The following is a 23,621-nucleotide window of genomic DNA, read 5'->3' as shown; positions in this document are numbered from 1 at the left end:
TTGGGTTGGAGGCTGTTCCATGCTGTGCAAACAGTAACCAGATGACTGAAGGGTGCCCATCTCCACACAATATGCTGAGAATCAAACAGAAGTGACGATGCAAACTGCTGAGTTTTCTTTTAATCAAACCAGGGATTAACTTTGGCAGGTTTTTTGGAGGATGGGGTAGATTTAGAAGAGAACAATGGGAACTTTTATACAAGACTGCATGGGCTATCACCCCTCCCACCAAGAAACCTGGTGGCCTTGCTGGACACACGTTTGATAAGCGCAAGAAGGGGCATACACACAACAGCTCCTCCACATCGGGGGCGGGGGCAGGATTGTCCCTTGCACAGAGGAACTCTATGTGCATAGGAGCCTTTGTCAAAATTCCCCAGCGATCGGCTGCTATATACTATGCAGCCACCAAGTGCAACCCTGCTGCACCATTGCAGAAGCACTCCATCTGGCAGTCATCCGGGGGAGAGCGACAGACATCCAAGAAATATTTGTTCCAAGGTAGAAAACAGCTTGGGAACAGCTACTGGGAGGGGAGGTCATTGGAAGACTGCCACTCATGCATCTTGTCTTCAGCATAAACCTGAAGTGGACACCTTTTAACTTCCTCCCTAGAGGTTGGACAGTTTCTACATCCATGGGTACCTGCTTGTGCCTTACCATGAGTAGGGCTCTGTAATTTGGAGTGGCATCTATGTCCTTCAAGAATTCTTCCTCCTTTTTCCCTTCTCCTTGTGTATGATCAGGCTCTCTGTTATATCTCCTAGGAAGGAAATCCAAGTTAAAATGTGTTCCACTACAGTGAAAAATACTAAAATTACAAAACTAGAAATCATTTGATTGGTGAGACCTATTCCGCAAGACTAACCTGAATAGCTGATCTATTCAGCCATCGATACATCACCACCGAATCACTCATTTTGTATCGACGACTTTTCCTATTCATCTTTTTTATCGTATTATGAAATCCCTCCTAACATGACTTCTCTTCTTACCTTAATTCTTTTCTCACTTGCTTGATCTGAGACTCATAATGGTCAATTAAAGAACAAATCCTAGAAAGAAACAAGGGAAAACACACCATAAGAGTGGCAATCCAATTTTAGTATATAAACAAAATATTATTATTATAGCAATAATGATGACAATGAAGCTATATCATACGAAATGTTCCAAAATATATTCCACTACTATGTATTCTTCAGAAGAACAATTCTTTATAAAATAAAATACATACAAGCAATTAGTACCGTAATGAATACAATTGGGCAACTGGAATGGATCTACTATGGGAAAATCTAAAATCAACTTGTAATTAACTTTTGTCTTCAAGTAACTATTCCTATGCAGTGCAAGCATATGTAACTCATTTTCCCTCCTAGCAATCAATCCTTTTTCAGAAGCTCTGGGACCTGAGTTCAAGACAGTAGCAAGATGGATGAGGGGGAGGAAGGCCCAGACCCTGAAGGAGGCCACCAGCCCCCACACTTCCTGAAAGGATGTAGGCAAAAAACAGAAGACACTTAGAACAGAAAAAACAGGCGACAGTAATGTCTCAGACTCTTTCCATCTCTTCCAACAACTCTCTTCAGAAATTTATCACAGTGTGTACTTGTGATTGTATTTTAATATAAACACTTAAACCAAACTAAGATATCTTTGTTGAATATTCCCCTGCCCCAGCAAGAAAAACATTTCAGTTCTAGCTATTTATGACAAGTTAGAAAAGCTTTTCAGATACTTACATAACATGTAATGTTAGTTTTGTTTACTAAAAATAAGTGGAAGAAACACACAAAATCAGATCTCCATCAAGTTTGGGTAGTAGAGGGTTTTTTTCTCAAAAAAGCATCACCACTGCAGATTTTACAGAATGCTTTGTACTCTTCAGGAATTTACAGTATTTGTCATACAATGATCTACGAGGTGAGCTAATTTTGTAAAAAAATCAGACTTAACAGTACATAACAAGTCAATGTATTGCTGCTTGGAACTAGCTTTGTTATAAGGCCAGAGATTATTAGACATTTTCTTCCTTTTGCTGCCACCCTGTGGTAGTTCTGATTTTTTTCCTATGGACCTTCTTTGGAGTAATAGGCTGCATAGACACCATACGTTTAAAACACACGCCTTCCCTCAAAGAAGCCTGGGAACTATAATCTGTTAAGGGTGCTGGGAACTGTAGCTCTGTGAGAGATAAACTAAAGCTCCCAGGATGATTTGGGAGAACTTATATTCTTTAAAAGTATGGTACGTGTGCAGCCTGAATATTAAAATTTGGGGGTATATTTATTAAATATATAGGGTGGTAGTCAACTAATTTTTACTCAGAGTAGACAGGGTAAAGCAATGAACGTAACTAAGCTAAGTCTATTAATTTCAGTGAGTTTACTCTAAGTAAAAAATAGCTGAATACTACTCATAGACTATAAAAATACACAAGATTTTAAATGACACCACCAAGATTGTCCTGCCTCTCCTTATTCACCCAAGGCAACACAACATCCACAGAGGTGGCAGCAACAATGCCACTAGAGGTAAAGTACTTGGTCCCAAGTACCTGCAAAGTACAGGTAAAGTACTTGGACCCAAGTTCTTACCAAGAATGGCCAGAAATCCTATGCAACTCCCAAGTAAGCTCATGCTTCAGATTACAGTGAGAAATACTTAACTTGCAAATGTTAAGATTTGCACAAAACTCTCACGAATTATCCAGAATTACTTACTGCTGATCCAAATGAGTTCTTGGAGCTTGTTTGCAGAACTGCCGGAATATTTTTTTCTGTGTAGCCAAACGCTCCTCCTCCTCCATGTCCATCTTTTTAAGCTCTTTTTCCAAACGGGCAATAGTCTCTTCTTGCTCTCGGAGCTTGTCAATCTGTTGCTGATTCTTTGCCTGCAAGCAGAACACAAGGGAATCACAGAAGGCAGAACAGTCCTAAGAAATGGTAGGCCAGAATTCATTTGCTCTGTCCTTTCTAAAAGAAGTCTCCCACTTTCTTAAAAGAGGTAACTCGTTTTATTCTTTTTCTTGCAAGTACACTTTAAAAGTGCATCACCTATAAGGTCAAAACATTCTGCCATGACATACTGTACAATGGTATCAATTCTGTGATCAGTAATCCCCTGACATTATAAACTTATGAATTCCACATCTCTACTAATTAAGTACCTGTGAAGCTTGCTGATCTTTCTGAAGCTCCTTGACTTGGTTCTGCTGCTCACAAGCATGAGCTATAGACTTATCTTCCAGCTGACAGATTTTCTGTTTGACATTTTCCACAATGATGTCTAGCTCATTGGCTCGTTGTTCCTGCCGAGAAGCCCGACTTCGCTCTAAACGTAGTTCATCTCTTTTTTTAAAAAAAAATAAAAATAGAAAATAAAGAAATTCCTTCTGTGAAAACTACAAGTCACTAAACCACAGTGAATTTAATCTGAATTAAAGTTTTCCAGATTAAAGTATTTAATCTGAATTAAAGAATCTGCATTTAAAAGACAATATAAACAAGTTCTCCCGAAGGATTTTCCATTTTCTTGTTGCTTTTCACATGCTGTAAGTACATGAGCCAAAGTGAAGCATCAGTTTGGGAGACTGGACTTGATGAAAAACAAGCCACATGTTCTTTCCTCACTCTTTGAAGAACAAGGCATACCTCTTCACATTGGAGAATGGGCACAGGGACAAATCCTGACCTATCATGTAACCCCCAATACCTGGCATTCCTGTGCAGGAATGAGAAGAATGCATGGAGCAGCTTCCAAAACACCGTAACGGGCAGGTCAGAACTTTTAAGCCAGAAAACAAGTCAAACAGAGCAGTTGTGAGCAAGACTTTGTGAAAGCCAGGAAGCAGAAAAATTGACAAGTCAATGTAGCAGAAGTAAGGAAAAACTGCTGATCAGGGCATTTAGTTAAGGTTTTCCCCAACTTTGTGCCCTCCAGATCTCTTAAGATTACAGCTCCCATGAGCACCAGCCAGAACAGCCAAGGGTAAGGGATGATGGGAGTTGTTGTACAGCAGCCTCTGCAGCATCATGTTGGAGAAGGCTGATCTAGTATGACATTCTGCTTACAAGAGCAGCCTGCCAGTCTCCCCTGCAACAATTCTACCACTGTAAAGAAAAACATGGCAGTGAAGAACTCTGATTAGCAAAGAACAGAGGTGAAGATGGTTCCCTTCCAGCCTCTAGGCTGGTTCAGAACTCTCTGCATCGAGGCTGTTAGATGCCGCAGAAGAATTCTAAGAAACGTTATTACCTAATTTGGCGATTTTCTTCTATCAAGCCACGAACTATTTTACGTTGACGCTCTGTTTCTTCCATTAATGATCTCAATGCATATCGTATTGCTTGCGAAGTCTGTCTGTCCATAACAATCCTATCTGCAAAGGTTTTTTTTTTAAATTTTAAAAAGTCACTATTATTATTATTAATTTATTTCTTAAATTTGTATAACACCTTATACCCGCAGGTCTCAGGGCGGTTCACAGGATAAAATCACGATATAAAAACACAGAATACATAATCAAAATAAAAACAAGAACAATCCAATAACACACACACACCCCACAGCAGAGGAATATTTTTGCCTGGTGCCTTAAAGTGTATAATGAAGGTCCCAGGTGAACCTCCCTGGGGAGAGCGTTCCACAAATGGGGAGCCACTGCAGAGAAGGCCTGTTCTCATGTTGCCACCCTTTGGAGGAAGCACACGAAGAACAGCCTCAAAAGATGATCTCAGGGTCTGGGTAGGTTCATATGAATAAGGCAGTCCTTGAGAAGCTCATTAAGAAATACCACATTTTATAACAAATGTCTCAAAACAGGCCACTGGAATGAAGAAGGCACATTGTGGCAGAGGTGCCTGTAGGAAAACAGTAAGTGTAGGTTAACATCTCCAGATGGCTCAAACAAGAAAGCAGTGTGTTTGCTTTTGACACTTCGTAGTGCTTGAGCCAGGTGGAGGCATCCTCAAAAAAACATTTGCCTTGTTCATACTTGTCAGAGCTGCTTCAAGATCCTAGCTCACAGAGGATCACGCTAGCCAGCGGTCATTAAGTAAAAGTCTTTATTGAATTACAGTTTCCATTCTCACGCTGCTGTCTGCAACTCTACGTCTACTAGCTAGATCGGCGAGGCTCCGTCTGAGTCTCCGCCCCGTGCGCACCAACTTAATATCCTAGCCTTGCTCCACCTTTTCCTCCTGACTGTCCTCCTCTGGGTCCCTCTACCCCCCGGGGCTTCTTCCTTCCGGGATTCTTCTGACGCTGACCCGGACCCTTCTGCCTCCTTGCGCCGGGCTTTAGGACCCGGTTCCCTTTCGGGGCTGCTCACTGCGCCGCCTTCCTCTGCATTTGAACTTGGCGCGCGCGCCCAACCTTCCACTTTCCTCTTAACCGTTTCCTCGCTCCCCGATGGAGGTGTGGCCACTCCTGACTCCTGCCCTCCCTCCTGTGGTGAGCTGCCAGCGCTTCCCTCCTGGCTCCTTTCCTCTTCCCTGCTTCCTGGCGGTGACGCTGGTCCCGATCTCCAGCTGCTCCCCCCTGAGTCTCCTCTGGCTCTATCTTCCTGGGGTGCCTCCCTAGACTCCCCCCTTGCCCTGGCCACTGGTGCTCCTTTCTGTGAATCCTCTGATTCACTGGAAAGACTGGGAGATCTCGGGTCGTCGTCATCACTCATCCTTTCCTCTGTCTCCTCCCCTTCGCTCTCTGTTTCCTCCCTTGCCCGTGCCTCTGCACCTAAACCCCTGACAATACTAATTTTCTACATTTTGTATGTAGATTAAACCAAGTAACATAGCTGTAGTAACATAGCTGATCATGCACACTTCCCTTGCAGCCATATAATATGAATGACACTGTGGACACTTGAAAATTCACATCTTAAAGCAATTAGAAAAGTGAAAAATTCAACTGAAGGCTGATTTACAGTTTCTTTTCTAAAACAGATGTTTTACCTGCTATGTTTCTGCCAGTTCCAGGTTTATCAAGGTACACAGGTTTTAAGCCATGTTGCCTTAATAACTTGTTTAATTTTCCCCATTCTTCTTGCTCCTGCTCAAAGTCAGACAAAATGGAAAATATTGTGAGTTTCTTCATGCTAGAGTATAGATCTTTTTCTTGCTTGTTCTCTAATTTGCTTCTCTCCTAATTATTCACTCAACATCAACTTCCAAACACCACTGCCAAAATACTTAAGGCAGCAAATGTGCCACAATGTATGAACCCCACATCACAACATTTTATGAGTTTCAATGGCATCCAATTTGGTCATAACTGAGAGCACCTCCTCAAATTGTGATAAGAAATTCCTTCACTGAGCAATATCATAAAAACACTTCTTGCTTTACTGTAAAAATGGGGTAAAAGTAAACTGTATAGAAATTATATATATATATATATATATATGCAGGTTTTGTTGTCTTCGGGTGTCTTCCCGTGTAAGAGTTGGGGTGTCTAGGCGACGTTTCGACGAGGGTGTCGCCTAGACACCCCAACTCTTACACGGGAAGACACCCGAAGACAACAAAACCTGCATTCCTGTACCCGTGAAAATCTACGAAAGCATATATATATATATATATATATATATATATATATATATATATAACGTCCAGTAGCACCTTAGAGACCAACTAAGTTTGTTCTGGGTATAAACTTTTGTGTGCAAGCTTTATTTCAACTGTGTCAGACCAACACGGCTACCTACCTGAATTTATATTTTATTAATTTCAAAACATTCATATTAAGTGTGTTTTTAGCCCCACTTAATTTCCCTAAGCTCCCATCTTCCATAAAGGTTCATCCCAATTATAATAATAATAATAATAATAATAATAAATTTTATTTATAAATTTTATTTATAATTAAAGGCTTCAGATCTTGTTATGAGCCTTCTTTATATATTCAACCACTCTGACCCATTAATAATTCCATATGCACAATTAAAAAAAGAAAAGACAAATCAAGCAACTGGAAAGACAAAGAAAGAGAGAGAGAGAAAACACACCCTCAATATTCCCCTCAAGCAGCTCCCTGTTTCACACATGTTCAACAGTCATCATCTGTTTTAAGACATTCTACAAGAGCCCAGTCAATTGCAAAATGTTCTACACTTTGATAAAGTATAACTTTCTAACTTCTTACCTCATCCATTCTCCGACTATCATTAGACATTCTTTCTGGGCAGGAATGTATCATCATGGAACCTGATGCTGCCTCTGTTGGCAAGCTACAACTTTGAGAGTTCTGAAAACCAAACAAAAGGAATGCGTTAAAAACACACCAAAATGCTACGTTTATCTAGTAGATGCATACTACTGTATAGAAGCTTAGAAGGAGAAACAAGAGATCCAAGTCTTATGTGGAATTCTGATAGCATAATCTTTTAAGATTCCTTTGGATTTCATTTTTTAAAAAATGCTATCATTTTTTAAAAATATGCAGACTTCATCTGAAAAACACATATTTTTGTACAGCTTTAATCTGGTTATTTTTCTGCTTTACAAAGAAAAGGAAACAAACTGAGCACAGATTAATAAACAGTTAGATAGCATTTGCATACATAGAATCCAGTTTTAGAGCAATACAGAACATCATTTGGTAGTCATGTTGAACTCAAAGGGCTTACTCCCCAGTTACTAAGAGTAGGATTGCAATTGTAAATAGGATTCACCTAACTTTCTTCATGTAAGGTTAAACTATGGCCTAGCAGAACAATGTGCAAACATGTCTGCTCAGAAGTAAGCCCAACTGAATTCAATGGGACTTACTCCTGAGAAAGTGAGTACAGACAGTAGACTAAATAACATCTTGTCATGCAATTTATTATAACGTGTGGGGAGAAATGGCTTCTTCCCTCAACACTTCAAACATTTTAAAGAATACATTATACGCATACGGTAATATACTAAAGGTTATTGTACTATTTCTTACCAATTCTACATATGTTTAAAATGTACAGTTATGAATTATCTAAAGTTCAAATACCTCTGCCATAGTAAATTATTTTGGAGCCTTAGTTTCAGTCAATATTCCAATCTCTTCTGTAATCTGAAAATACATTTAGGAGAAAAATATGGCGAAACACATCGGAGGAAAATTTGATATGAACAAATTTTACATGTGGCAATATTATGATAAGTTCTTATTTCCCCTTCTGTTTTCCATTTCAGATGGCTGAAGTCTGCAAAGAGATTGTTGATTATCCTTTAGCATAGAGGTCCTTCACAGAGAAGTCCACATTATCACTGAATAAAAACCCCTTTAGTTCAAACTTATTACTGTTGCATTCAAAGTACAACACAGAAACAACCTGAAAGCACCCACCTTCCAATTTAAGACTCCTGCACATTCTTCAAAAAATCATAAGCAAGAGCAAAACAGGGCTCATTGCACATCTGAATAGCAGCATAATAGTTGCGGGTGATTAGAAACAGTGGTAATTCTACTGTTCAGAAAAGGGGAAAGTGATCTTTTTGCCAGTTGGGTTGGTGCCTGCTTGCTTTATATGTGCATGTGTGACTGAGATGTCTACACAGGTTGTGCAAAAGGAAGCTTGTGCTTTGCCTATTATAGGGGACGTTCCATGTTTTGGGGTATGTGGTTTTTTCCTTTGAGGATGATTTTTTCCTGTTTCTTGGGGGGCTGTATTACTGTTTGGGGTATGTGTGAGTTTGCTTGTCATCTGTGGGTTTTTGGGTAACTTTGCCTTTTGTGTGTGTGGATTTTTGGGACAGATGAGTTGCTTTTGCCTGTCTGGGTTTGTGAAGAGTGCTTCTGGGGATGGTAAAGTGCCTTTGCCTGTTTGGGGGCGGGGTTGCCTTTTTGTGGAGGTTGGCTTTGTAGAGTGGGTGGGTTTTGCCTGGTTTTCTTATTGGATGGCTTTATATACTATCTTTCTGCCAAGGTGCTTTACAATTTTAAAACACTAAAACAAATATTTATATAGAGTAACAGTCATGCCAACTATAAGGAGCTGATGGTTATATGTATTCCCTGGCCTGAAGGGCATTTCTGCTAGTGAAAGCACATGCAAGGTTTCAAGTTACTAAAAAAACCTGCTGCAGATAACAAAGTGTTGCCTTTTACCGGCACACGCTAGAGTTTAAGTGGGTTTGAATATTCTTGGGGCAGAAGCTGAGAATCGATGAGCAAGTTTATGCTGCAGAGGCGTGTTTGTTTTATATGTTTTTATCTCCTGAGGTTGCAGCTCATGTGGCAAACCAGAATATAAATTAAAGCCCTTACTATACTTCTAGTAAACGCTGTCTGTGCAAAGAGGCCTAAATATGAAAAGCACCAGCACATGTAAAAGCAATAATATCTCCCCACAGGCTCCCCACCCGCCGCCGCCGCCTCATTCTCCCTCCACCAACACCTTTAGGTCCCTTTGGGCCCTTGCGCCTTACTTTGATGCGTGTCCTCACTTTCACTTGCTCACATCGAGAACTCAAAAGCCCATTACCTGGCGCGGACGATTCAACAAGCTCCAGCCTCTTCTTTTCTGCAGCAGCCCGGGGCTGCGCCTCTGCCAGCCGTTATAGGCGGGCTTTGCAGCTTCAGCTGCGGGTTGGAGGAAATCCTCGCAGCAAGGCCGCCCCCAGGGTTGGGCTTCAGTCTCCTCCCCTTCCAAATATGGGCGCCTTTCGGCTCCATCTAGAGACTGGGAGGGAACCATTTCTAAAGAGGAGCTGTCATCGCGCTCCTCAATCCCACGCAGGTTTTACTCTCTGAGCTTGGCTCTCTCGCTCCTCTTTACTTGGCGGCCGCAGGAAAAAGATGCTGCGCTTTATACTGGAGACAAATACCTCACGTTTTCTAGGCGCTCTCTCTCTCTGTGACAGCAAGATGGCCCATTTTGCTGGTGGCGCTCCTGCGCCTTTAGCAGCTGCCCCCCACCCCGTGAATCTTATTCAACAGGTGAAGCTTTCCCTCGCTATCCTATGTCTTCTGGGCACCCATCTGTCGTGGGTGCTCTTGCACCAAATCAGACAAAAGGGCTGCAGTAAGATCGAGGCCATCGAGGTTCCCTCCAACTCCACGATGCTGTGAAAGCTGCACCTGTTGCATTTCCCCTCTCATACGAGTACCAAAGGAGATTGTGGAGGACAAAAGGGCACCTGTGGGGAATTCTGTCATGAGCCCCCGGGAAGCTAGTTCCCTTCCAATGTTATTGGGGCTCCGTCGATGGGTGCGCTCGGTGATTAACAGGAGAAAAGACACCGATCAGCATCGTTTCGATTTTGCTGCTCCTTAAAGGCTCCCACATTAATCTGAACCGTAAGACTGTAGTCATTATGAACACTTATCTGGGAATTAAATCCCATTGGAAGCAGTGGGGTTTATTTACTTCTGAGTAAAATGTGTACAAGATTGGGTTTTTAAGACTCTTTGAATTTTCCACACCTATGGCTAGGGCGCGTAGCAAACTCTCCCAGATGAGAATATACAATAGTAGCCGCCATCCTGTATTTCTTTGCTATAAGCAAACATAGAAGGATAACATACTCTTGCTTGCCTAGAAAGAATTACATTACATTTCTAGACTATTCGACACGATCTCTTTCCAGCAATCCGAGAGAGAAAAAAGTACTGCAAAACTCAGGCAGCGCGGAAGAAAAACCTCCTACGCCTGTTCCTCGGAAATAAATCCGAACTGGGTTGTTACTGTTTTTTCCTTCTCCAGGGGGGCTATAAATCCTGATTTAGGAACAAGCCCTATCCGCCTTGCAGCTGCTTCATGGGAAAAGAGTAAGAAAAAGTAATGATGGAAGAAAAGGTGAAGGGTCGCTGAAGGAAGAACGACGAAGCAGCATCTTTTAAGAAATTTAAGCGTGGCACGGCGGGGAACAGTCAGCCCGCGTTGCTTTGGGGTGCCTGAGGAGAAGAGTAGGAACTGGGGAGCGAGCAGCCGAGGCGCCTCCAGAGGTGGCGCTGAAGAGGGAGGCCTCGCTCGCGAGAAGGGAAGCTGCTCCACGGAGGCAGGGCGGGCGGGGTGTGTGTGAGAGATGAAAGAAGCAGCCCGCTGACGGACAGGCGGGACGGAGCAAAGCAGGTGAGCCGCCGGGTGGAGAAAGGAAGAGGCGCTGGGCGGCCTCTCCCTCTCGTTCTCCAGGCTCGGCCGCCATTTTGGGAGGGAGAGTCCGTTGCGAGCGGAGTAACGGTCTGGGAGAGCCGCGCAGGTATCTGAGGGAGAAGGAGGGAGGAGGGCAGAGTCGCCGTAACTTGTCGTGCCCCGCCCCGCCATTTTATCTCCTTCTCCTCCTCCTTCGCCTGGGTTAGAGTTGTTGTTTGTAGCGCTACGGGCCCGTCGCCCATAGATACAGGTCCTCGCCACTGTCCCCAGGAAAAAGGCCTCGCCTTCGGGAGGACTCCGTGGGGTGGAAGGAAGGGGGAGGCCCTGTCACCAGCCGACCCGACGGTTGGCCCGTCTCTTCCTCTCCCCCTCAATCCCAGCCCATCTACCCACCACCTCCACCCCTTTACTGTGTGTATCTTTCAGCTGCCCCGGCCTAGATAAATCCGTGTAAAATCACTGAAAGCAGCAGACGGTTTGTTTGGCTCTGCCTTTATTACTCCGGATTAACAACCGCCACCCCTTGCTTACATCGACTACCTGTGGCTGGAGTTCTCGCTTCGACTATAAAGAGGGGAGGGGGGGCTGTGATTCATCCATTTGCTAATTTAAAAAGGCACCAGGGAGTTAATCCGGATTACATGACCATTTCTGTTCCTCTTTGTACACATATGCCCTAGAGACAAACCACATCGCCCTTAGAAAGCAAGTTCAAAGACATGAACACTATTTATGGCTCTCTTGACCCACTGTAACAACCCTTCTCTAGGCTAGGAACAACTTTTTCCCCCTTCAACTCTGTGAGTGGAAGGATGAATGATTGTGTACCCACCTCTCCTAGTTATTTCAGATTAATCCAGCAATAAAGAAGCATCCTCTTGCAAAGGTAATGCACACTTAGATATATATCCAATCTTACTTGGCCTGAGCCACCAAATGACCCTTCCATTGAAGAATCTAGAATGCTATAAATGTAGATTAAGTCATATTCTTCACATGCTTTTGGTATTTGAATTTGTGGCATGGATAGGGTTTTCTCACCTTCTCCTTGAATGTTGTTGTTGGCGACATCTGTCTGCCTCTGGAGACAATGGAAGAATGTGCCTTTGGGGGTGAAGTCAAACCCTTGGAGAGTTACTGTGGCTGTAGAGACCAGTTGGGGCAGTTGCTGCAGTTGGGGCAGGTGAAGGAGTCTGGATATGCTGTGGCATATGCACTATGGCATTTCTTCTCTCTATGCACCTCCCAGCGTTCCTCAGATGTAAATAATGGTGTAAAACAGGTCTGTGTGTTCTCACCCCAACTCTCTTTGGCATATTCTTGTCCCTGGTGCTCTCATTCCTTGAAGACTGCTCAGAAATGGCAGCGAGCACAGATTGTTGCAGCCTTTCTCAGTGTGAATTGCTGGCAGGTGGGACCACATCCAGTTGGTTCTGGGCAAATCACATGGGCTGCCTGTGAGCTTCCAGGCCTAATTTAAGGGCTGCGGCTTTCTTTTTAAAAGTACTTCAAGCCTGGGATATCTTGGTGAGCAGCTCTCCCACACTTCTTATAATCCAGAGGTTCCTTGAGAGGGTTGAAAATATTAAAGTCTTCTAGTCAAACAGTGGTGGTGTAGAATAGAACTATTAAACAAAATTGTAGTGGATGGAGATAGAGATTGGCACAATAAGCTGGCAATTACAGTACTGACATTTTCTATTGATGTCTAATCAGTATCATTGCAGCAGGGAGTTTCATAGTTCAGCTTTTCTCACAGTAAGTAGAGACATTGACCCACAGTAACTAGAGACATTGACCCTGGAGATATTGTGACACAGTCTCTACGTTTTAGGCAGAATTTGCTGATCCTAAGGGTCTGAAGAGGAATATATATATATATATATATATATATATATATATATATATATATATATATATATATATGCTTTCGTAGATTTTCACGGGTACAGGAATGCAGGTTTTGGTGTCTTCGGGTGTCTTCCCGTGTAAGAGTTGGGGTGTCTAGGCGACGTTTCGACGAGGTCTCACTCGTCATCTTCAGGCTGGTGCTTTCGGCTTCTTGTTACTGGAACAGAGCAGGATCTCAGTGTTTGAGTTCCTATAAATACTGTTGAGGGGGTGTGGTGTATAGCCTCCAACGTTCTGGGCAGAGAGGAAGTTCCCAGGTTAGTGTGCCTTTTCTTCTTTTGTTCATTAATTACTTGAGGGATATCTTGAGTGATTTCTTGAGTGATATTCTGAGTACCACTTAGGAGGGTCATTAGGTGTGGATTAGTTGCTAAAGCTTTCGTGTCTTGACCTCTTGAGCTTGTGAAGAGTTTTTCTGAGAAGATGGCTGTACTGCAAATAGTTGTGCTCTGGCTTGGCTTCGTGTATAGGGGCGAGCTGTGGTTTTGTGCCCTGTGCCAGCCAGATCTGTGTAGGGATTGCAGGGGGGTGCAGTATCCGGAGGTGCCACTATGGTTTGGCTACTGGATGGTGTCTGTAATTTATCTGTGGAGAGGGTCTGGGTTTGGGTCTGGTGTGGTTGATTGGAGATGGCGTTCTGTGTGCCTCTGGTTCTGGTGTCGGTTTTTGTGGGGAGGGCTAATTTCCACTCAAGAAATCACTCAAGATATCCCTCAAGTAATTAATGAACAAAAGAAGAAAAGGCACACTAACCTGGGAACTTCCTCTCTGCCCAGAACGTTGGAGGCTATACACCACACCCCCTCAACAGTATTTATAGGAACTCAAACACTGAGATCCTGCTCTGTTCCAGTAACAAGAAGCCGAAAGCACCAGCCTGAAGATGACGAGTGAGACCTCGTCGAAACGTCGCCTAGACACCCCAACTCTTACACGGGAAGACACCCGAAGACACCAAAACCTGCATATATATATATATATATATATATATATATATATATATATATATATCCTTCCTCTTTCCCCACTCATGCTTCTCAAAAGTATTTTCCTCATCTCCAGTTGTTTCTTGTACCCATCTCCTTCACTTGTACCCTCTTCTCATTCATTCCTCCTACCTCTTTTTACATTCTCTTTTCCCTATAACTGCTTCTGTCTCCTATCTCCTATTCCTATTTTATTATTGCTCTTTAAAAATATAGGCCTTTTATCTCTGATTTTCTTCAGGGCCTCCTCTTCAGTCTTGATTTCACACAGTTTAATACTGGATAGTTGCTTTTTTATCCTCCAGTTGCTTTTTTTATCCTCCAGGAACAAAAGATGGATAAACGCAGTTAGGATAAAATAATATGAGGCAGCAGTATTAGTGGTTTTGATTGACAGGGAGTTTGCTTAATGGGAATTTCTCTTCAATTCTTAGATTTCAGTGTCTAGTCACACACAGGTGACATTATGACATCACTGGTCTATTTTTCCAGCACTCTTATCAGTCTGTAGCTGCTAGGTTTTCACTTGCTTGCCTGCCTAGCTTTATTGATATCTCCATTGTTGTCTGGCAGGTTCCAGGTAAGAGTTTCTTAATTGCTTGCTGTTCTGTGCAGGTGGATATCCCATATGTGTGTGTGCATAGATGACTTCTCAAATAATGTTCCAAATAAGCAACCTGTCTTTAAAGCTAATTGAGATTGCCACAGTCCCCACCCCAAAGCCATGTTTTAAAGTGGGTTTGCAAAAAGTCCCAGTTCGGTTCCTGGCATCTCCTGATACCAGGGCTAAAGAAGTCCTGGTGTTAGTCCAATAGGCCATACTGGGTTATTTATGTTCAGCATAAGTCTCAATATGGGACGCGGGTGGCGCTGTGGGTTAAACCACAGAGCCTAGGACTTGCCAATCAGAAGGTCGGCAGTTCGAATCCCCGTGACGGGGTGAGCTCCTGTTGCTCAGTCCCTGCTCCTGCCAACCTAGCAGTTCGAAAGCACATCAAAGTGCAAGTAGATAAATAGGTACCGCTCCGGCGAGAAGGTAAACGGCGTTTTTGTGCACTGCTCTGGTTCACCAGAAGCGACTTAGTCATGCTGGCCCCATGACCCGGAAGCTGTACACTGGCTCCCTCGGCCAATAAAGCGAGATGAGCGCCACAACCCTAGAGTTGGCCACGACTGGACCTAATGGTCAGGGGTCCCTTTACCTTTAAGTCTCAATATAAAGCATCACTTATCACTACATGTTCAACACTTGGGAGAGCTGTCAACCCAATCCAGAGCCATGATGTAACTCAGGTTTGTTTATAGCAATCACTTTGTAGTTTGTGTTGAGTAGATACCTTCTGGCAAAACTGTCCTTTCAGGCCATCTCTTTGCTCCAAATTGTTAAAATACAATTGTCTAGACAGTCTAGACAGTTTGTTTGTAAAAGTCATTGAGGGCCAATAACATAGTTGCAAAGCTGATGTAACTTGAAACATTATGAATAACTAGCAAATAAAAACTTGAGCTGTGTACACACTAATCCATTTGTAGGACAAAAATGTGGCTTTTCTCAATCTTGAATCATGCTGGTCCTCAACATATTACTTTCAATATAGATCAATTCTAGATCTTGGGATCCACAAGAATGGGTGTGGCTATTGTTATGCATTAGAAGATTCTTCCCTTGATTAGGTTATTCACACTTTTTCTTCCCTGAAGAAGTCTCGGGTGAATGATGAATGAAATGTTGATAGTGATCTTTGTACACTATATGCCTGTTCACAAGATTACAGTGGTACCTCGGGTTAAGAACTTAATTCGTTCCGGAGGTCTGTTCTTAACCTGAAACTGTTCTTAACCTGAAGCACAACTATAGCTAATGGGGCCTCCTGGTGCCGCTGCGTCGCCGCTGCATGATTTCTGTTTTCATCCTGAAGCAAAGTTCTTAACCCGAGGTAATATTTCTGGGTTAGCAGAGTCTGTAACCTGAAGCGTATGTAACCCGAAGCGTATGTAATCCAAGGTACCACTGTATTGGGCGTGTGTGGGTACACCTCCCATTGTATGGACCATGTACATCTGTTTTCATTGGGCACACTGCAGGATACTGCGGAAACAATCTACAATGATCTTTTATTATTTTTGGAATTCTGTTTCTCAATTAGCACTTTTCAGGAGCAAAAATATATCCAATAGATCTAGATTGTGTGCAGACTATATAGAAAAAGCAATTACTCAGTCTTCAGTTATTCTAGAAAGATGTGTTGCATACACAGCCCTAGTAAAACAATCCAGTACTTTATAAGCCTGTAGATCTAAGTGATTTATATTTGCCACTACTTTGTGCACTGCCATAATGGACAGATTTATTACATTATATTTAACAGTGTTTAATCCTATAAGAATCCTAACCATAGTGTTTAAACAAGATGAAAACTGGGAAAGGATTTCTTCCTAATAAACCTGGAGTTATAGTTTTCAACATCTCTTTGCTGCTGCTAGTGTTCTGCTTTTTCTTTTCTTGCTGCTAAATGGATTAAAGCCTGTTTTGATTGCTATGGCATCCCGTGATGAAAGTACTGACTATGAAGATGATGTAAGGTAAAAAGTAGTCTGTGCTGTAAGAGGTCTGGGAAAGCCTTCCCAGATGTTAATAGTGATAGGATTTGTGCTATCAATATAGTTTAAATAGTAGGCTTACTGTAATATGCATATAAGATGAGTTAATTTGAGATGCAAACGGAATTTTAACTTGAGCTATGTTTTCATTCTTTATATTTTAGGTTGCAAATACTGGCCAAGAAAACTATAAAAATAACTATTTCATCTAGAATTATACTTGATGATTTAATAAAGTTGACAGTCTTTACTTGGACTTAGCTATTTTAACTCAAGTGCAACTTACTCATTCTACATGCCTATTTTATAGTTTTGTTTTTCATCTTTAAATTTTTGTCTGTTATATTTATAATGCATATAAAATGAAATAATTTTTAAAAATATGAAAAAAGCACTATTTCTGGGTTTACTACTAAACTTGATTACAGTGACACAGATAACAATTGGAGCCTGTTCAAAAAATTGATTTATTTAAGGGGATCGATTTGATAAAGGAAAGCATTATTTAAATAGTTTTGGGTGCAATACACTTCGACTTTTAATGCAGTAGAGATGTCTACTAGTGGAAGAGGGGAGACAATGTTTGCTGATTTTCCCCTGCAAACCACTATGCCACCTTGCACACTGTTTTGGAGAGTTATCCAGCTCTAAGGAGCTGGTTTTCAGGAGGCTGATCAACAAAATTGCCTCCCTATGTCCTCTATTAGTGCATGTCTGTGTTAGATCAAAAGCATTTCTAGAGTCCAAGGGTCCAAATTAGATTCCATCCTATTTGTATTTGTCAAAATAAATACCTACAAAAAAAATTCCAGTTCAGGCTGTCTTGTGATCTGAGTATTGTTCCATTTCTAATATAATTTGATTATTGCTGTGTTCCTCGTAGCTTAGAATTTGGGTGAGGAGGTAAAGACTACCTAAATAAAAACAACACTACAGGATTAAGGCACCATTTGATAGGTTTTCAAGGGCAAGTGGAATGTAACCTTTAATATCCCTCTTTCCAAAGAGGTCTCACAAAACCTGAGGACAATATTTGGAAGCTATTCAGAAGCAGACTTCAGAATAAAGATCTGCTTGGGGTATGGAGTATACATGTGCAGATTTTTGTACATACCTAAAGGGGGTCTCTGAATTGTGGACTGCTTATTAATCAGTTGTATTTAAACATATATTCTTGCAGCTACCTGGACAGAATGACGGACCTAGTGGCTATCTGGGAAGTAGGTTTAAGTGATGGCATCCACAAAATTGAATTTGAACATGGGACCACCTCAGGAAAACGTGTTGTGTATGTGGATGGAAAGGTAGGATTCTTACATGAAAAGCACACAGTATGAAAACAAACAGTGAGGTTTTTTTATGTCAGTAAAACCTAGTTAACCTGGTTTACCAAATAATAGTCCTTAAGAGGTTATTTTCTGTGACGTTTGTTATATTAAATTTATGTCACTGATCTGTACTGTAGATTTAAAGTCTCGGTCTAAAATCTAAAACGTAGTGGAAAAACACTTGGTTTTTCTGCAGAAGATATTCTACTTTTCTTAAAATATTAGCAGTGATAGCAATAGTGCATTAGCTCCTTGGAAAGGACATCCCCTCACACTCCTGGGCTCTTCCTCCTTCTGCATTTGCTTTTTTTCCAGAACAAATGGAAGTGTACTGTGATGTTTCCTTCTGTTAGAGATCCTGGAAATTGAACTACAACGCATATAATCCCCAGCCGTGGCCAAAAATTATGGGGGTTGCAGTTCCATTCAGTTTTTATTATATGAAGTAGAAGGAGGCATTGCAACATAAATGCTGGTTATGTCTCTTTTTTATTTGGGGAAGAAAATCAAGCAAGGGGGAAAGAGGGAAGAGGCAAGGAAGTCTGTCGAGTCCAAGGAGTTGCTGCACTACTGCTACCATCTTGCCTGGCCCCTAATGTAAATCTTTGCTCTGGGATGGGCTGCTGGTGAATGGATATGTTCACATATAGAACCAGGACAAGAAGTCCACTCAACATGGGCTGTGCTTCCTACTTTGATTCTTCTCACAGAAACTGAGCAGGAGACTTTCACTTTCTGGGTGCCCCTATTCCTGTAATATCCCTAGTAATAAGTATATGCAGAGCTCCAGCAATAGAGCTGTTCTCTGACACATGCCTATCTGTTCTGCCAGGATGTGGTTTTCCACATGATATGTATGATATGAGAAAGAAAGCTTAGCTTTGCTGACAATCCAAACAATATCATGGTGAAACTTCTACCATTAGGAAAAAGGCCTTATCACCATAGTTCTCTTGGTATGTGAAAGTCCATGCATACTTGTCTGAAAGTGCAGTCATTTCCCCCTTTAAATTTTAATAGCAACACCCAAAAAATAAAAGAGATGGGCAGTAATCTGTGGTACTTTGCTTTAGCTGGTTTTGCAATATCATTTTGCTTGCATATATACATGTTTTCTGTAATCTGTATAGATCCAAACACAGGTTAAATAATCTTTCAAAAATGATTTCTAAGCAATAGGTGAGACAGTCCTCATGGAAAGTTTCCTTCCCTATCTGCCTCTGCTGTGAATTTTTCTGCCATTGGAAACTGCCAAATACTTATCAAACCATCTCCCCAGCACAAAATCCTCCTTACTTTTTCAGTAATGAGCATTTTTTTTTTGTAAGCCGCTATTAGGAGATGAACTATTATACCAGTAATTTTCTCTACCCCATAAATGACAGCAAGGCCAATCTTGAATCCATATTGGCCTCCTGTTGCATTTATACCAGAGACTGCCTGCCAACACTTCTTTTCCCATGAGAATTCCCACCATAAATGTGTTAAGTGACATTCTGTCTAAAAGTAGGACAACATGCCCCTATTAATGTGATATAGGTGTACAAGGGCTAGATGCCATCTGTGAATTAGCTTTGGCATTAGGTCCCTTTAGCGTTGATGATAATAATGATTATTATTTATTAAATTTGGTAGTTGCTTTTATCTTGCCTAAGACAACCCAAAGCAGCTTACAAGCAAACAAAAATGCCCACATAGATACAGTGGTACCTCGGGTTAAGTACTTAATTCGTTCCGGAGGTCTGTTCTTAACCTGAAACTGTTCTTAACCTGAAAAACCACTTTAGCTAATGGGGCCTCCTGCTGCTGCTGCACCGCTGGAACACGGTTTCTGTTCTTATCCTGAAGCAAAGTTCTTAACCTGAAGCACTATTTCTGGGTTAGCGGAGAGTTTAACCTGAAGCATATGTAACCCGAAGCGTATGTAACCCGAGGTACCACTGTACATTAAAACCAAGGTGGGGCAGGGGGGACAAAGCAAAACTGTACTTCCTGGTGTGTGTCAAAATACCCCATCCAGTTGCTCAAGACAGTCTGTTGTATTACCTTCCCTTGTAATGTAACACTTTTATTAAACTGAAATGTGTACTTGAGATCAAGCTTTCTTTTTATGATGTAAACAAACAGAAAGCTATGTGATGTTTCCTTTTTTCAGTACTGAAGCAAATATATATGTTGACATCAGTGCTATTTTTTTTCTCTTCAGGAAATAATGAGAAAAGAATGGATGTTCAAATTAGTAGGGAAAGAGACATTTACTGTCGGAACATCTAAAACAAAGGCTACTATTAACATTGATGCTGTCAGTGGCTTTGCCTATGAATATACCTTGGAAATTAATGGCAAGAGCCTCACAAAATACATGGAGAACAGGTCAAAAACAACAAGTACTTGGATGTTACACTTGGATTGTACAGATTACAGGGTTGTATTAGGTAGGTTATTCTTACATAGTTCCATGTTTGCCTTTTGTATGGTCCCATATATTCCCATATATTTTGTTTAGTCATGCTGTGGTGCCGTTCCAAGAGCACTGATTTTTTTTGAGACTCCTTTATTTGAAACAAACTATAAAACAAATATCTCATTGGAGCCTGATCCTGGAGAGCTCTGAGTATCATTAGAACCTCCTGGGAATTAGTGAAGGGCCTTTTTGATATGGAAAAAACATATGAACACTTCAGTATGTTTTAGTAATCTGAGTTAGTGATCATTTTACCATTGGCTTGTTTATTAGTGGCACTGGATGACATTTGCATGTAATGCTAAACTGGATTACAGTGGTACCTTGGGTTAAGTACTTAATTCGTTCCGGAGGTCCGTACTTAATCTGAAACTGTTCTTAACCTGAAGCACCACTTTAGCTAATGGGGCCTCCTGCTGCTGCCATGCCGCCGGAGCACAATTTCTGTTCTCATCCTGAAGCAAAGTTCTTAACCTGAAGCACTATTTCTGGGTTAGTGGAGTCTGTAACCTGAAGCATATGTAACCTGAGGTACCACTGTACTTTCAAAGTTCTCTCCCTCCCCAACCAACTGATTTAAACTCTGACCCATTGTTCCATATTTATTTCTTAATGCATACTGAAGATGAAGAAGATTATATACTCAATCACAGTTATGGTTACAGTTACTCCCCCCCCCCCTTTTTGATTGATTTGGAAATCTTATTGACTTTTTCCTTCTTTATTTCTCAAAAGCCAGTAAGTATATATTTAAATAATAATAATTCTCCTTGCCATGCAACATCAGGAGAAGAAAGGGAGAGCGCACAAGCCCCAATGCTTGTCTCAATATGCCCTGCACCATCAGTATGCCCTGCACCATCTAACTTGTTCAAGGGCATAGCTAGCATTTACAGAGATCTGGGAATGCTACTAACCCATGCTCTGGTAGAAGAAAAAAATGACACCCTCACACCTGTATTTCCCTGCCCCCTACAAGCACTATGAGAACCCTGAATATTACATCCCATATTTTCTCTTTACAAAACACACTGAGGTGAGATTAGTTGGTGGCAACCCCATAGGTAGATTAACACACCCCTTGTTAGGCTCCAACATGTCCATTAGGAAGAAAAACCTCATGTTATCAGAATCTTACTGGCTTTGACTGTGGCTGTACAAAGCATTGTCTTCATCACTCTAGCTAAGGTGCAAAACTACACTTGATATAGAGCTCATCCACACTTTTGCTTCACCTGTACTTTGATCATATTGTGTACTAATTGGTTCCCCTGCAACTGAGAGTTTTTATCATTGTCCCACAGTTGTGCCTTGCAAAAATCTGATGTTACCCATTGAATCAGCTATGCACAGAAAATCTGAAGGGAGATTTTGCTTAACTGCGGTTCAGTTCAATGGATAAGATTGGATTTTCACAAGACACAGGCATGGAACAGCAAGAAAGAGTGTGTTGAGAATTTAAAATCGCCTGTCTTTGTGCTTTTGGACACTTCCTGGGTGGTGATTTAAAAAAATAAAAGATGTATGCAGCATAATAGAATCAACAAGCTGGAAGGCTGGAACAAAAACACTAAAGAGAATGCCTACTGGGATGAAAGGGAAAGACCAAAGTTGCTCCTCATATACAGATTCAAATACATGCAGGTGTGGATTACTGTGGTCTAATTTGAATGGAGAAGAAATGAATTCATAGCTAAATAATGGCTGAAATTGTGGACAAGCCCTAAATCAAAATTAAATATAAGATACAAAATGGGAAGCCTTGGTCTGGACATATCTGACATGCATACGTTATAGTAAATAGTTTTTAAGATAAGAAAATGACAGTCCTTTTATTTATTTTTTAACAGAAAAAGACACAATGGATGTCTGGTGCAATGGTAAAAAAGTGGAAACGGCGGTATGTAACCATAGATATTCCAAAATGAAAACTTTTAAATTAAAACGGACTAAAGTTACAATTAAGAAATGCATATTCAATGTTATCCTCACCCCCTCCATAAGTGAAAAATTTGAACTTGGATTAAATACCCTTAAAAGCAAGGAAGTGTACACTTGACCAGTTCCTTCTTTCATATAATTGTTGAGTTGGAAGGGACCTCAGGCTCAGCTACTTCAACCCCCTCCTGTGCAGAAATCTCAGCTAAAACATCCAGAACAAATGGCCATCCAGCCTCTGTTTAACAACCTCTAAGGAAGGATAGTCCATCATCTTCCCAGGGAGTCCATTCCAGGGTTGACTGAAAGACTTTTAAATGAGGGAACGATTTTAAAAGCTACTCACTTATAGAATGGTATTTAAGTGTTTTGAAGTGTTATTCAAACATAGGAAAAATTTATTATCTTGTCTTTGTGACATAGACTACACATTAGGCCACCAGTGTGCGATAAATTTCCTCCATAGGAAATGGAACAATTAAACAGTTCATTCACTTTGGAATTTATAAAATTTGGGAACAGAGCATTGGTCAGCAATGTAACCTTTAAAATCTAACCAATTTCATGACAGTCTAAGCTCGGTGCTACTCTATGAAGTGTATTGTGATGATTTTGAATACGTTTGCCTGTGTATAAGAACCTGTGGCCCTCCTGATGGAGCTGAACTACAATTCCCATCAACCTCAGCTCACAGGGGCATTGATCAGGGAGCTGTATGGGAGTTGTAATTCAGTAACATCTGGAGGGTTACAGGTTAGCCACCTTTGCTTTTAGAACAATCTTTTGGTGGTTAATGAACAATTAGAGTATTTGAATACATTTGATCACCTGTTCAACATTTATTTTTCCTTTTTTGTACCAGGGAGAATTTGTAGATGATGGGACAGAAACACATTTCAGTATTGGAAAGCATAACTGTTGCATTAAAGCTGTCAGCAGTGGGAAAAGAAGAGAAGGAATTCTTCATATGCTTGTTGTAGATGATGAAGAAATCACAGCACCTTTGTAATCGCTTTCCATTATTCTGACTATTGCAGATACAAAGATCAGGGATTTTCAATTGCTGTGGTAATTGATTACTTTAATATATACTTTAATATATACTTCATGGTATATTCAGTTTGTGCTGTTCTTATTTTCTAGCTGCTGTATATGAAATTTATTGAAGGACCAAATGAGAATATGATGTCTTTTTTGTAAAAAGAATTTATATATTAGAACACTAAAGAGGAACTTTGACCAATGTAGAAATTGTTTACATGGAAAATTTTAATAAGTGCAGAATAAAACACAGTAGTGAAATTTGTTCATTTAAA

General features: G+C 41.1%; 2 protein-coding genes across 10 annotated transcripts in view; one reads left to right on the top strand and one right to left on the bottom strand.

The window, feature by feature from the left end:
- The window catches only part of CEP70 (centrosomal protein 70), a 21,244-nt gene extending 8,275 nt beyond the window's left edge, over positions 1-12,969 (bottom strand). For 2 of the 5 annotated variants that reach the window (XM_081188665.1, XM_081188662.1), the window contains exons 1-9: positions 9,467-10,780; positions 7,990-8,052; positions 7,147-7,248; positions 5,958-6,057; positions 4,261-4,384; positions 3,173-3,353; positions 2,727-2,938; positions 996-1,055; positions 661-763 (exon numbers count right to left, since the gene is read on the bottom strand). In XM_081188665.1, the coding sequence (XP_081044791.1) occupies positions 661-763; positions 996-1,055; positions 2,727-2,938; positions 3,173-3,353; positions 4,261-4,384; positions 5,958-6,057; positions 7,147-7,248; positions 7,990-7,998 (891 nt within the window). In that variant the 5' untranslated portion in view covers positions 7,999-8,052; positions 9,467-10,780. Of the gene's footprint in view, positions 1-660; positions 764-995; positions 1,056-2,726; positions 2,939-3,172; positions 3,354-4,260; positions 4,385-5,957; positions 6,058-7,146; positions 7,249-7,989; positions 8,053-9,466; positions 10,781-12,118 lie in introns of those variants that run through there. The other 3 variants (XM_081188663.1, XM_081188666.1, XM_081188664.1) reach the window with 3 other exon arrangements.
- Positions 10,818-23,621, top strand: FAIM (Fas apoptotic inhibitory molecule). Of its 5 annotated transcripts, none has more exons than XM_081188918.1 (5): positions 10,818-11,056; positions 17,756-17,879; positions 20,110-20,338; positions 22,218-22,267; positions 23,168-23,621. In XM_081188918.1, the coding sequence occupies exons 2-5, from the start codon at positions 17,769-17,771 to the stop codon at positions 23,312-23,314; spliced, it is 537 nt and encodes a 178-aa protein (XP_081045044.1). In that variant the 5' UTR covers positions 10,818-11,056; positions 17,756-17,768; the 3' UTR covers positions 23,315-23,621. The 5 variants fall into 5 exon arrangements, with proteins under 5 accessions (XP_081045044.1, XP_081045046.1, XP_081045043.1 ...); XM_081188920.1 differs by lacking the exon at positions 10,818-11,056 and adding an exon at positions 11,101-11,183; XM_081188917.1 differs by lacking the exon at positions 10,818-11,056 and adding an exon at positions 11,201-11,963.

This window comes from Podarcis bocagei (genome assembly GCF_964188305.1).
Source record: "Podarcis bocagei genome assembly, chromosome: 1".
Lineage (NCBI taxonomy): Eukaryota > Metazoa > Chordata > Lepidosauria > Squamata > Lacertidae > Podarcis > Podarcis bocagei.
The sequence above is the reverse complement of the archived record's forward strand: the minus strand, read 5'-3'. Positions and strand labels throughout refer to the sequence as shown.

Excerpts from the sequence above, each read along its gene's own strand:
- FAIM (XM_081188916.1), top strand. The coding sequence starts at position 16,514 with ATGGCATCCCGTGATGAAAGTACTGACTATGAAGATGATGTAAG. Across the intron at positions 20,339-22,217 it reads AGATTACAGGGTTGTATTAG|AAAAAGACACAATGGATGTC; the intron begins GTAGGTTATTCT and ends ATTTTTTAACAG. Across the intron at positions 22,268-23,167 it reads GTAAAAAAGTGGAAACGGCG|GGAGAATTTGTAGATGATGG; the intron begins GTATGTAACCAT and ends TTTTTGTACCAG.